The 14,160-nt window shown below is 40.6% G+C and overlaps 1 protein-coding gene and 1 pseudogene across 7 annotated transcripts in view; one reads left to right on the forward strand and one right to left on the reverse strand.

Annotated features, from left to right (window-relative positions):
* Positions 1 to 1,195: 1,195 nt before the first annotated feature.
* Positions 1,196 to 14,160, reverse strand: part of LDB3 (LIM domain binding 3) — a 65,439-nt gene continuing 52,474 nt past the window's right edge. For all 7 annotated transcript variants that reach the window (XM_045841783.1, XM_045841780.1, XM_045841779.1 and 4 more), the window contains 2 exons: positions 9,606 to 9,721; positions 1,196 to 3,981 (listed from right to left, as the gene is read on the reverse strand). In XM_045841783.1, the coding sequence (XP_045697739.1) occupies positions 3,892 to 3,981; positions 9,606 to 9,721 (206 nt within the window). In that variant the 3' untranslated portion in view covers positions 1,196 to 3,891. The remainder of the gene's footprint in view (positions 3,982 to 9,605; positions 9,722 to 14,160) is intronic.
* On the forward strand, positions 6,789 to 7,395 carry LOC123821096 (annotated as a pseudogene).

Below are 14,160 nucleotides of genomic sequence, written 5' to 3' on the forward strand. Positions count from 1 at the left end.
GGGTCTTGGAACATACCCCCCACAGATAAGGGGGAACTACTGTAATTATATCAAGTTCTGATCCACATGGTTCATACTTCTGGGCTATTTGTGTAATAGTTATTCTTGCTGCTGGTTTTCCCAATGTATTTTTTATGGATGGAGAAGTTGGAGGAGTTAAGAAAATGAAACAAAGGAGTGAAGGCCTTGGGTTCTGACCCACTCTATTGGTGATAATAATACCTAACATTTGTATTGCAATTTTCTTCCAAAAGTTATTGCATTTGGTTCTCCATATATCACTGTGAGCCAGGTGTTATTACCTTCATTTTCAGGCAAATAGGCAGGCTTAGAGAGACTCTCCCAGTTATCACTTAGGTAGTATTAGATTAGCCTTGATAAAAAAAAACCTTCATTTGCCGTGTCCAAGTCCTTGTTTATTCGAATGCACCAGCTGCCTCCATAGCTGGTTGTGTATACTGGAAAGCCACCTCCCCATACTGGGCCTCAGTTCCCTCATCTGGAAAATGTCCAGATGAGCTCTTAGATCCCTTCCAAATTTAAATTTATGACTCTATCAGCCTCATTTTCCTCCATCACCTATTTAAAAAATTGCTCTAGCTTTTAAAATGTACTAAAATAATGAGATTTTATTTCTACTTGTAACTGCACAGCTCTTTCAAAATCTGATTCAGATGCTCAAAGTCAAATTATTAAAATTTTCCCTTTATTTTCAAGTTAGCCTGGAAATAGAATACTTTGAAAAAGAATTGGTTTTGTTAAGCAGAGTACCCTCAGAAGGGTCTTCATTATTTGTTTTTAAATGCCATGAAAGGATTTTTCTCTGAGCCTATTTCAAAACTAAAGATATGGCAGAAAATACAGCAACTTTTCCAGAAGTTAAGCCATTTAGAGTGGAATAAAAACAAATATGAAATATTTAATCACCAAGTAGTTAAATAAATAAACCTTTCAAAAAGAAAAGGCAAAGCCTGGTCTTCAGTTTACTCTTTACCTGGAAAATCCCTTTGTATGCATTATATGTTATATTATTCACATATAACTGCCATTAGGCCACACAGCCAACAGAGCAAGTGAGTTGTATGTGTTTCTTCTGCAGAGGGCACTGTGTTTTGACTTGAACTTTATTGGTGGCCATATAGAGAAAACCTGCTTTTGGTGTCATGTGAAAAAACTTCGCATGGTAAACTCTATAATTGCAGTCTTTTTCGGGTTTTATTTTGCTAAAAAGTAAAATTCACATGGGCAAAAAAAGAAAAACATGCAAAATATTTTTGCACACCTCTAACACACTATATTTCACTTCTGAAATCTTAAAATTTAAAAAAAAAAATCCCAAAGGAAAAGTACATGGGTTGAAAAATTAACATTATAAAAGCTAGATTCCTAACACAAACACTACAAGTCACACAGGTGCAAAAAGTTAATGTTTTTAGAGGTTAAATAAATGTAACAATAAGGAGACAAGAACTATAGATCCGAAGTACACTCCCCACCATGAACTACTCAAAATTGTGTTTGATGGTGTAGGCTATCCATGATTTTAACTTGAACTAGATACGTCCTTAACCCTGATGCTATATCAAACTTACAAACATGGAGAGAACATATTCAGAACTACCTCTTTTCCCTGCTACCTTTTAAAAAAATGTTTTTTGTTTTGTGTTTTGGTAAATAATAGAATCCTTCAGAATCTACACTAGCTCTGACGTGTAGAAAAACTGATTCAATAAATGATTATAAAGTTCTACTGTGAGATATTTCACTTTTCTTTTTAATAATCACATATTTTTTAATGCTCACAGAGAGAGAGAGAGAGAGAGAGAGAGAGAGAGAGAGAGAGAGAGAGTAGAAACCCTTTTTAAATGATATTTTTGGAAACTTTAGGGAACTTTTGTCCTTTCCTCATGACCAGTCCCTGATAATTTAATAGTTTTGGTTTTTTGGCTTTTTTTTTTTAGAGAAAACCTGCTTAGAGCCTTTCTGTATAGTCAGCAACCTTCTTGTCCCTGTGTATTTGAACTTTCCAAAAATAACAGAATGCTCCAAGGTACTTGTGTGCAACTCCTGAAAAATCTCCAGGCACTTCCCACAGATTTTACCCTGCCTGGTGCTTTATATTCACTTTCTCACAGCACCAAGTTAAATAAGGGCCTGTGAAAGGAGCACATTTATGTCCCTGCTGGTGCTCCCTGGGCCATCTGGTGGGTTTACCCTTGGAAAGAAACACAGGCTTCCTGCTAGGGACACATCTAGCTGCTTCTCTCTCCATTGGGGAAAAGGGACAGATTCAGGTAGAATGGCAGTCCCCTGGAAGCTCAGTTCTCAGAAGAAAAAGTGTTCTAATACATTCTCATAAAAGATTTCAAATGCTCAAAGAGAACATCCAAAACAGGAGTGAGAAGAGAGTAGCAGTGAGTGGGAATAGTATCTAAGTATTATGCTCAAGTGAGAAACATCCACTCAAACTGCTTACTTCAATGCCATGTTCAGTGAGCAAAATAACAGTGTTTCCTAAAAGGGAAAGAGACTATATATCATTTCCAGCCTCAGAAACAAAAGCTTCTCTCTTTATCCCCCAAACACCTTCAAAATGCTTACTTAACGCATACTATCACTAATATTTTAAAGTTAGAAGACCCAAGTCTATTTCAGTACATACTTAAATAATGGCTACATCAACCCAGCTCATACATTTTCAAAATATTGGTCAAAATGGCAAACAAGTATGTATCAGTCCATCTTTTCCCTCCAGCAGTCAACACAATGGTACATGACCAGTGTGCTGTATTTAAAGGAACATACGAGAAGACTGGTGCTGATCTAAGGTGGGAGGTCCTGCCAACTCATGCATTTTGACTGAGGTTGGCTGAATGTAAGGTTCCTCTTTCTCACCCAGAGTTTGGGCATGTTCTCAGACTATTTTGGCATCCTGTGTCAGACACTGTCTCTTCTTTTCCACAGGTCACTAAGCCTGTTGGGCAAGGGGTGCTGAGGAAGACTTCATAGTGAGCAGAGGACTGGGAGTAAAATACATCACTGGGCATCCATGCTCATAAAGCAAAACAAAGGCCAAACAAAAGTCAGAGTCATTTTAAAATCTCTCACACACAGCAAAGCAAAACTGGAAAAGCCCAATTTTACATTTCCGTGGCAATTCAAATAGGAGCTAAGCCTTCTGGGACATTGGGTATTTCAGTATGAAAGAGGGGAGTTGTCACCAGTGTGAGCCAGAGGCCCCCCAGAAGCTGGGTCAGTTGTCCATTGGCTCCCAGAAGACATCACTCTGCATGTGTGGGCTCCCTTTAGAATGTTCAACTCTGTTCAAGGTCTGATGTCTGATGCTCAGAGGTAGCTCCAGAACACTAGTAATAGAATAACACTTCCTTTTTTGGTGAGGAAGGCCCCATCGATCTGAGCTAACAATCTCTCAGCTCTGGCTCTAAAAATACCCTGCAGCCTGGACTGTTTGGCACTTTATTTTGTTTGCCAGAACAGCTCTAAAGAACTTCACAGAATGCTTCAGATTCTCCCTAACTGCCCTGAGCTCTGTCCCTGCTCTGCTGACCTCAGGAAGTGTATCACTTTCGGAAAGTTACTTTTTGTTTTTCACTTTTGAGTTCTTGGAATTCTGTCCTAAATGTCTGAAGTACAATTCCAGTCTTGGATTAATTACTAGCTTGGTTTAGGAATCTTCATTTGGCTTCTAGTCTGAACTATGCAAATACACAATCTGTGTACAGAAGAAAGGACTGAAATTACACTTCAAAAAAGCTCAGTTGCTTCCTGTCTTCCCTCTTTCCTGCAAAAAGAAACATCAGCCTTCTTGAATCCTTTGTTGCCAGAGGCAGGAGCAGCTCCTGCCTGTCCACATCAGGTGCCCCACCCTCCCTACACGTTGATGGCATGCGCATGCTTCTTGCACAGGGGTTTGTCCTTCTTGGAGTAGAATGGCTGTCCTTCCAGATTCACATGGCAGACCTGGGACAGAAAACAGACTGCTGTGAAACAGGGTCTTGTAGGCCATGAGGCAGGGGAACTTGAGCCAAAGATTTTAGTCACCTCTTTAAGAAAACATGCTGTCACATGCAGATGGGAGGAAAAGCAACAGCCTATCTCTCCCCACTATAAATCTTTAACAACTATGACAGACTAGATGCATTAAACCATAAAAAAATTTAAGTTTTCCAAAGAGGGACATGGAATAAAGCTCAAATTAAATCAAATTAACTAAATTTAATGGAATTAAATGGAACTAAATTAACTAATTTAATGGAATAGAGAAAATATACATGATGAAGACCAATTGATGCTATCCAAAAATTAATATGGAATCAATATAAGTTCATAAGTCAATATCCACAGAGTGATTAACGTCTAAAGAAAACCCATTAGTAAACTAAACAACATCAGAAAAATTATCCTTACTGATAATTAAAGGAAAATCTCCATAAATACCACTGGACACCTATTAACTTAGTAAAATAAAACAAAACAAAACAAAAAAGCTTCCAGTATCTTGTCACCTTTAATGTTATATAACTGTAGCTAAAAAGTGAGGAAAACAAGTAATCAAAAAGCAGCAATGCCAAAAGGGAACCAGGCCCATGTGTGCACTGCTAGGGACACGTGAATTAGCTCAGTCTTCAATAGAGAATGTGGCAATACTAAGAGGAGCCATAAAGATGTGCCTGCTCTGCACCCCAGTAATCCTACTCTGGAGAATTCTATCTTGCAGAACTATTGCACAGACAAGAAAGCAACATATACTCAACTAAAAACTGAAAACCACTAAAACTTCTTTCAATAGGGATGATTAAATAATTTTTATGACATTTTTCCAATGGAATGCCACCATGAAGAAGAGAAATTGAATATGTAAAATGAATGCAGGGAAATGTTACATGAAAAAAGGCAAAATAATATATTCCCATGGTAGCAACATATGGAAATATCACTGAAAGAAGGAGCTGAGTAATACTTGTTGAGGTGCTGTGGATCAAGCAGCATGTTAGATACTCTATATGCATGATCTCATTTAATTCTCACAAAAACCTTATGGGATAGGCATGACTTTTCCCTATTTCACAATTTTAAAAAGGAAGCTCAGAGATCCCAAGTGTATTGTTTAAGTCACAGACTTAGTAAACTGTAAAGCTGGGAATCCATGTCCACGTCTGCAGGACTCCAATTCCAAGCTCATCTTCCTCACAGTCCACAGCAGAGAGAGGCTGTTTACTTCAAATTGTTCTAGGTTTACGAACTTGTGTAGAAGTAGCCTACCAGTAGTTTTTTAGCCTACCAGTGTGTAGGTTGGCCCTAGGCAGGCAATAATGCCAAGGTGTCAGAGTCAACTGGGAAGTTAAATTGGCTGGGATTGGCCCCAGCCTCAGAGAGGGCAATGAGAATCCCTAATGGGGAGCCAAATTGGGGGCCACAACCAGGACACCAACATTGGATAAAGAAGTGCAAGTGGACCTCCCTTGTATGGACAGGCATGAGGACAGAGAAACCACCTCACCAAGATGAGATTGGGTCAGTGAGTATGTGTCCACTCCAAGAAAACTGGAAAGAAAAGTGGCATCATGGTGGCCCCATGTGCAAGGGCCCGATGACCAGCTGAGGATGTTATACTTGGGATCACATAGAGCTGCCAATGGACTCTAGAAGACAATGACCTAAAGGTGTCTGAAAACATCCCCGCTGAATACAGTCATGAGCATAACCAGGCACTTTTGGTGGCCTCAAGCTGCTGATGACAACTTGGAGCCAAGTCCAAGAAGGTGGCACTCAAGATCCAGCTGAGAATAGGTTTCATGAGAGATAGAAAAGGCAGCTCTGGAGTCAGTTGGCAAGAAGATGCCTGTCAGCCCTGCTTGGTCTGCAACACAGCTGTCTGCTTGGGAGAACTCTGAGTTGTGAGGCTGGAGAATGTATTGGGGGACTGAAGACCAAGGAGTAAGGAAGGGCCAGAGCCTCAGAGGTGGCTCACTAATAAGATGGCGCTGAAGGCAGGGACTATCATAGAGAGGTTGTGCTTAGTGTCTTTGGCAGGCAGAATTCAAGGTGGCTTCATGGTAGAGAAGGCCTCCAGCCTACTCAGCACAGGGGCACAGCAGGAGTGGCCCACCTCCCAGGTTTGTGGTTTAGTAACAGTAGTATTAGGGCCTGGCTGGGAAGGAGTGGAAACCATGGACAGTGCTGACCACAGAGTGGAAGGCAATGAAACAGGTCAGGTGCAGCAGTTCTTATGACTGCCCACAAAAGTTACACCACCACCAGTCCCTTCTACACTGGTGTGGAAGGGCTAGAAACCTACTAAACTTGGAGGAAACAAGGGGCCAGTAAGACATCTTTCCCCCAGTGAGGTAGGATCCAACTCCTTTCTCTGGAACTCAAGTGCCAAAGGCAGATAGGAGCTGACCCACACTGTCCTTTCTAAGCCTTCGTTTTATGTGTTTGGGACTTTAAGATGCTGTCTTGTTCTGTACTCTGTTTGCTTGTATATGTTAGCTTTGTTTTCCTTTCAAGATTCTAAATTCCTTGAAGGTGGAATTCTGGTATGCTCTTGTGCCCCCAAGACTTGGTAACTTGAATTAGCCTAAAGGAGGTGCTCTCCTGAGATATGAATGATGGAAAAATCTGCACAACTAGAAGAGCTAGTCTTTATCTTCCTTTCTTACTAGTGTTTTTTAAAGTTATACAAAAATATATACTCATTAAAAATTATTTGGAGTGGGAGAAAAGTTCTTCCTTTCCATCTGGCCACAGCCATAAGGTAAGCCAAGATGGGTGCTTACAAGTACATCCAGAAGCTATGGAGGAAGAAGCAGTCCGATGTGATGTGCTTCCTTCTCAGGGTGCACTGCTGGCAGTACCGCCAGCTCTCTGTGCTCCACAGGGCCCTCCACCCCACCAGGCCCGATAAAGCTGGGATACAAGGCCAAGCGAGGTTATGCCATATATTGGATTTGTGTGTTCTGTGGTGGCCACAAACACCCTATTCCTAAGGGCGTGACCTATGGCAAGCCTGTCTATCATGGTGTTAACCAGCTGAAGTTTGCCCTAAACCTTCAGTTGGTTGCTGAGGAGTGAGCCAGGAACCATTGTGGGGCTCTGAGAGTCCTGAATTCTTACTGGGTTGGTGAAGATTCCACATCCAAATTCTTTGAGGTTATCATCATTGATCCATTCCATAAGGCTATCAGAAGGAATCCTGACACCCAATGGATCACCAAACTGGTCCACAAGCACAGGGAGATGTGAGGGCTGACATCTGCAGGCAGCAAGAGCCATGACTTTGGAAAGGGCCATAAGTTCCACCACACTATTGGTGGTTCTCGCTGTGCAGCTTGGAGAAGGTGCAATACTCTCCAGCTCCACCATTACTGCTAATATGTGCCATGTTTGTAAAACTCTTACCTAATAAACAATTTAGGATGCTAAAAAATGATTTGGAAATATAAAGTGATAGAGGAACCAGAAAAGCCCTCAAAGATTTCCAAAAATTGGAACTGTGTTTCACTTTGATATATCTTAATGCGACAGTGAATGCCACACAGGGCTACTAAGGAGGAAGACAATAATTCTCCATTATTGATTCTCCAAAGGATGAAATCTGGATCTGCCTGGTTTCTTTGGGTGGATTCTTTGGGCAATGTTATGGGTCTCTCACACTGTACTAGAACTTATTTGTAATCTCATCCTAAACAACCCTAAGCTTTACTGCTTCTTCTGGTCTCCCTCTGAGACTTGTGCTCTTGTGACTCAGCCAAACACAGCAGGCTCGAAGGAGCAGACCCACAGTTACCTTTGCCATAGTTCCCTCTCCACGTGGCATAGACCTCTCATCACCCTGCCCTAGGACAACAGGCCTTCCTTGCCATTGTGTTCCCTGGACCTTCTCCAAGTCCCTGGGATCCTTCTAGAAGCTGGGTAACCAGACTTACAGGCAGCATCTTAGGATCATACAAGCCATGGCTTGAATGTAAGGGTCAGAGAGCCATGTTGTGTCTTGCTCAGCTGTGGCTCTGTAGGGGACAACCCCAAAGCCAGTATATTTATATTATTTCCGTCTTTGAAGTGGAGGCCCCGATATATTTAAAGGACCTTAGAAGGCAGCTAGAGAATCTATTTGAAGATCTGGCAAGTCAGTGTTAGGGATTGAATTTGCATCCCCCCAAAATCCATGTTGAAGTCCCAACCCCACTACTTCCCATTTCCTCAGCACAGGGTCACAGCAGTAGTCTTATTTGGAAATAGGATCTTTGCAGATATAATCAAAGTAAAAGTTAAGATGAGGTCATATTGGAGCGTTCTGGGTCCTTAATCTGATATGACCAGTGTCCTTATAAGAGAAACACACAGAGACAGACATGTACAGAGAGGAAAATGCCATGTGAAGACAGACACACAGAGGGCAAACAGCCATGTGATGATGGTGCCAGAGACTGGAGTCATGCAGTTGTAAGTGAAGAAACACCGAGGACTGCTGGCAAACACCAGAAGCCAGGAGAGAAAGGCTGGCCCTGCTGACGCCTTGAATTTGGACTTCTAGCCCCCAGAACTGTGAAAGAATACACTTCTATTGTTAAGACATTAGTTTATGGTACTTTGTTATGGCAGACTTAGCAGACTGACACGCAGAGTGAATAGAGTACACCCCACTAATTGGGGCGCAGTATAGAAATGAATTGTAAAACCTGGGGTATATTGCAGTAAACTTTAGGACTTGGGTTGTCCTATGTCATAAGTCTATAAAAATTTTTTAAGTTTAAACTATACAGATCTTTCATGCATTCCCAAAATTTACCTTGATTGGCTCTGATAAAAGTAAAATAGTAGGAGTAGCACATTAATTTTCCCATATAAAGTTTAGTCAGTGACAGACTATCAGTACAGGGCTTATTAGGGATGTCTATTTCCTAACTAATGCAGAATATAAATGTCAGTAGGCTCATTGCCATGTCCTCTCCACAACCCAAAGCCCTTGAAAGGAAAGTGCCAATCTCTCATGGTAAAAATGGCCTGGTTGTTTACAAGAAATAAATTGCACATGGTTTTAATAGTCTAGGGCTTATCTCCTAACAACTACATATCAAGAACAAGACCATTTTGGAAAATGAAATGATATTCAGTCCTACTTTCTAAAAGATTGTATCAAAAGAAACTTTATCTCAGCTTTTCATAGGATTAGTCAATAAGCTCCAATCTAGTTCTCCTGGTGAAAATTTGAGAGGAAACCTTTGAATCACTTCATCATATCTAAAATAACTTGTAACTATGAGAAGTCACCAACTTCTCTTTAAATCCAAGCACCATTCACTGCTCCCACCTACTAAAAATAATGCTAGTGAGGCAGACTTGGGATACTCTGTTGTCCTTAATAAAATGAAGAGTAACAGAGCAAAAACAGTTTATAAAAATTATTAGTAATAAAACTGTTCAACAGTGACATATCAAGGCATCATGGTACTTGCCAGCCTTTAAAAATGATCAGAAATTTAGAATGCCAGAGTTGAAAAGATGTAGAGTGTTCATTATCTGGCCCACTTGGTCCCTCTTGCCCCTTCTCAGAAAGCCAGAACCTCAGGTTAAAAACATACCGCACAAATGAAGCAGGTGTCATGCCAGGTATGCCCCAGAGCTTCAATAAACTTGTCACCAGCCTCCACAGGGAAATCACAGCCATGACACTTGGTGCTGAACAAATTGACATAGTCTGAAATGAAAGGCAGAGTGAGGACCAGCACCCAGGCAGGCTAGGAGGAACATCCTGGCTGTGTCAACCCAATGCCAGGACAACCCCTCAAATCACTGGGCTGGGTGAAACCCAATTGGTTATTTGTCATCTTGCAGACAAAATATTCAGTTACAAGATTCCCCCCCCCCCCACACACACTTTTCCAATAATTTGCACTTGTATTGTGCAGATTCAGGCTTAGTCACCATCTTGCACTAGTTTGATTTGCAACACTTTGTCACACTCTCATTAACTTTCTGCAGGGTGGTTTTCTCCTATCTCTGTCACCTCCTATAGACCAAACAGACCAATCACAAAAAAAGGAAAAAAATCATATTTCTCAGCAGCTATGCTTATTTTGGAAGAATGAGAATGCTTAACTTTTTTATATTTATTGGAGTTATTTGGTTGGTCATTCTTCTATTAGTGGGTATTTTTAAAATATTTTTTCTTTTTATTGATTCCAGACAGAGGGTAAGGGAGGGAGAGAGAGGAGAGAAACTTTGATATAAGAGTGAAACACCAATATGTTGCCTCTTGCACGCGCCCTGACTGGGGACCTAACCTGCAACCCAGGCATGTGCCTTGACCAGGATTTGAACCTGCAACCTTTTGGTTGGCAGAACATCACCCAAAAAACTGAGCTATACCAGTCAGGGCTTTGGGTTTTTGTTTTAATAATAAATTTTCACTACTGGAAACAATATATGAATACTTTGTTGGGACATGTACCCTGCACCCTCCCCCAGCCAAGGAGATAATAATGCCAACATTATTTGTATAATGCTTTATAGTTTACTAAACATTTTCACATAGACGGTATTATTTACTAGTGTCTCAGTGTCAAGATCTTTGTACTCCCAGCACAGTGCATGGCACACAAGTCAGTATCTAACACATATGTGTCGAATGAATGAGTGAACGGATAAATCAATGAATCAATAAATCAATTAATAAAATTAACCTTTGAAAAATCCCTCAAAGATTGAACTATCATTGTTTTTCTGTTTTGTTTTATTCTGTGGGTGAAGAAACTGGGCATTAAAGGGGTGAAGGGCCTGGCTAGCATCACAAGACTGAGGCACATGGGCCAGATTCTGGGCTTCTCTACCACAGGAACTGTCCTCTCTGGGTCACAAGGGCAGCAATTCTACTGCTCTTGATATAGAACTCCTCCAGGGTCTTCTAAAAAAGCTTGACTTTTATAAAAACTTCATTTCCCCAGAAGTGTACTGGTATCTCCACAGCTCTGCCACAATTGGCTTTTTCTTACAATGATTTTCTGCTCGGGTTTCCTTGTGGATAACAGCCCTGTTCACTGTCTTAGGCCACATGCTGAGAGGCAGAGTGCCATGGAGGTTATGAATTTGGGTTCTGAAGAAAGAAAGAGCTGGGTTCAAATCCCAGCTCTACTATGGAATTGTTCAAATCTGAGGCAAGTGACTGACTGCCTGACTTCTCAGTGCCTGAACTTTCTCATCTATATAATGGGAATAACTATAGTACCTAACTCATGGAGTTGTTATACAGAATAAATAAAATAATGTCTGTGAAGTACTTGGCACAAATCCTCAAAACATTGGCTTTTATTCTGATTGTCTTTATAAATGATGAAAGGGGGGAAGGGAACTGATTTGAATGCCATGTGCCAATCCAATATTAGTGCTTTTCCATGTTTCTTGTTTAATCTTCACAGCAGCTCTGTAAAAAAGTATTATTTCCACTTTATTTATTTTTATTTTTAAATATGTTTATTGATTTGAGAGAGAGAGAGAGACAGAGAAACATTGATGTGAGAGAGAAACATCGATTGGTTGCTTCTCACATGTGCCCCAACTGGGGACCAACCTGGAACCCATGTATGTGCCCTGATCAGAAATTGAACCTGAGACCTTTTGGTCTGTAGGATGATGCCCAACCAAATAAGCCACACCAGCCAGGATGTATTATTCCCATCTTAAAGACGAGGAAACTGACTGTAGAGGTTCCATCACACAAGTAAGGAGCATGATGAACTCCAAATTTATCACCCTCTTTCTGTGACTCTATGCTATCTTTAGTTATCTATTTGCCATTGAGCTTTGATAAATTATATCTCTTGTATTTTTCCTATGTATAGTTTCCCCTTTGGGGTTTAGTTATAGTTTGGCATGCAAATGCTTTTAAATATATCACAGTCTATGAACTTTGTTTCTGATAGACTACTTAATTTCTTCAGTAGGCAGAAATCCATCACCTCACCAGAGCTAAGAAAATATTCTGCTTCCTTTAGGAAGTTACAACAGGTTTATGCTTCATTCTATGCTCTGTAGGAACCTATCAATGTGGGATAGGAAATAGGGCTATAGACCAACCCACCTTCACTGGAGGGCAAGCCCTGCACCTCACTACTGACTTCTCTCTCCTTACTCCCAGTTGGTCTCCAGATGCCCTGGGCTCTCCTCCACTTCCATGCTTCTATATGAGCCATGACCTGGACTTGGAAAACCCTCCTCACTTAGCCTGCCTGAACCTCTAGAATCCTTTGGGCCAGGCCCTCCTGGGAAGTTGTCACCCCCACCCCACCAAGAGGTATTAGATGGGCTTCTATCGCACTTCTCGTGGGCTTCCCTTCCTCTTCATTCATTTGTTACCTCTTAACTGTTCACTTAGGTGCTGGTACATCACATGATGATGGATCTACTTGAGGTTTTTGTAGGAGGAGACCCCCCTCCTATATGTCCAACTTCTCGCACAGAAACTGGCACACATTTGATAGGTAAGTCATAAATTGATAGAGAAATGGCTCAAAAATTCTTATTAAATAGTAATTCCTTCTCCTGTTGTGAAGCCTATGGTTTTTCACCAGTTCTCTTACAGTGGCTTGATTTTATTTCTGGAATGTCTAGTCTTTCCTACTAGTGGATATTTCTGTTTTAAACTGCATTCTATATGACCTGGAGAATCACCACTTTGCTTTAAAATTTGGTAGCACATATCTGACCCTAATACATTAAAAGAAAGGCTGATATTTTTCCTCATTTATTCTACAGAAGAATGTAATCTGTATTGAATCAGGTTTGCATGTGGGCCTTTCCCACCAGAAACATAATCTATTTTCTCATTTATTTATTCTTTTCTTTATTTCTCCTATTAAGTCTTTATAATTTTCTTTGACTTTCTTCTGTCCTAAGTTGAATTCATACCCTGTATTTAAAAGATTTTATTGCTCTTGCAAAAGGATTTCCATCCATAAAATCACAGATGCTCTCTGTTGAAAAAGGGATTAGTGCTTTACCAGAGCAGAGGTTCTCAAATGCTAGAATCATCTGGAGGGTTCATAAAAACACAGATTGCCAGGCCCACCTCTTAGAGTTTCTGATTCAATACATCTGGTGTGATGCTGGAAGATATGCTTTCTAAAAGGTTCCCAGGTGATGTTAAAGGTGCTGGTCCTGGGACCACACTTGGATTCCCAAGCCTAACTAAATAGAGGCGTCACTGGGCGAAAGAGGGGAAACCCGTGAAATTTCACTTATGGAGGTTTGGGAGTTTATGTTCTCTACCTCTTTAAAGTTCCCCCCAGGTGAACATGATGCCCTGCAGGGCCAGGGCACTGCTCCAATACAGGCCAATCTGGAAGAGTCTGACTCTTTCCCAACTGTCTCACGTATATGCAAGATATATAGTATATAAAAGTGTCAGCTCATCACTGAGGCCAACTAAAATATTTTTGAGCCTGGCCCTATCATTCTGTGCCTTATTCTAAGTTGCTAATAAAAATGATGACAAAGTACCATAATGTGAGGTACTACCTCATACTCATTAGGATGATTGCTAGCCAAAAGAAAAAAAAATCAGAAAATAACAAGTGTGGGCAAAAAATGTAGAGAAATTAGAACTCTGTGTACTGTTGGTGGGACATAAAATGGGAAAACAGGATGGAAGTTCCTCAAAAAGTAAAAAATACAACGATCATATGATCCAGCAATTCTACCTCTGGGCATATACCCCAAAGAATTAAAAACAAGATCTTGAGGAGATATTTGCACACCCATGTTCATAGAAGCTCTGTTCACAATAGTCAAGAAGTGAAAGCAACCCAAATATCCATCAGTCTTTTGAGGTGGGGCTTACTATGGAGAAGGGCAGTGGTGATGGTTGAAATCTATCATTCTTTTGCAAACCTGAGACATAAATTATGGCTTATCTGAAATTATTAAAGTTGTAGTTGATTGATAATAGCAATTCACACTGGAAAAATAGCACTTTTCTTAATTACCAATACTCACCACATGCTCATAAGAATAGAAAAGACAGGTGTTATCCTCTCTCTTTTACAGATATGGAAACTGAAGCACAGAGTTATTAAGTGACTAAGTCATTCAATTAACTTCAAAGCTGGAAAGAGACTTTACCAGCATACAAGAGAATCCACG

The sequence above is a fragment of the Phyllostomus hastatus genome, unplaced genomic scaffold (genome assembly GCF_019186645.2).
Source record: "Phyllostomus hastatus isolate PE091 unplaced genomic scaffold, TTU_PhHast_1.1 phas_contig_38, whole genome shotgun sequence".
NCBI lineage: Eukaryota > Metazoa > Chordata > Mammalia > Chiroptera > Phyllostomidae > Phyllostomus > Phyllostomus hastatus.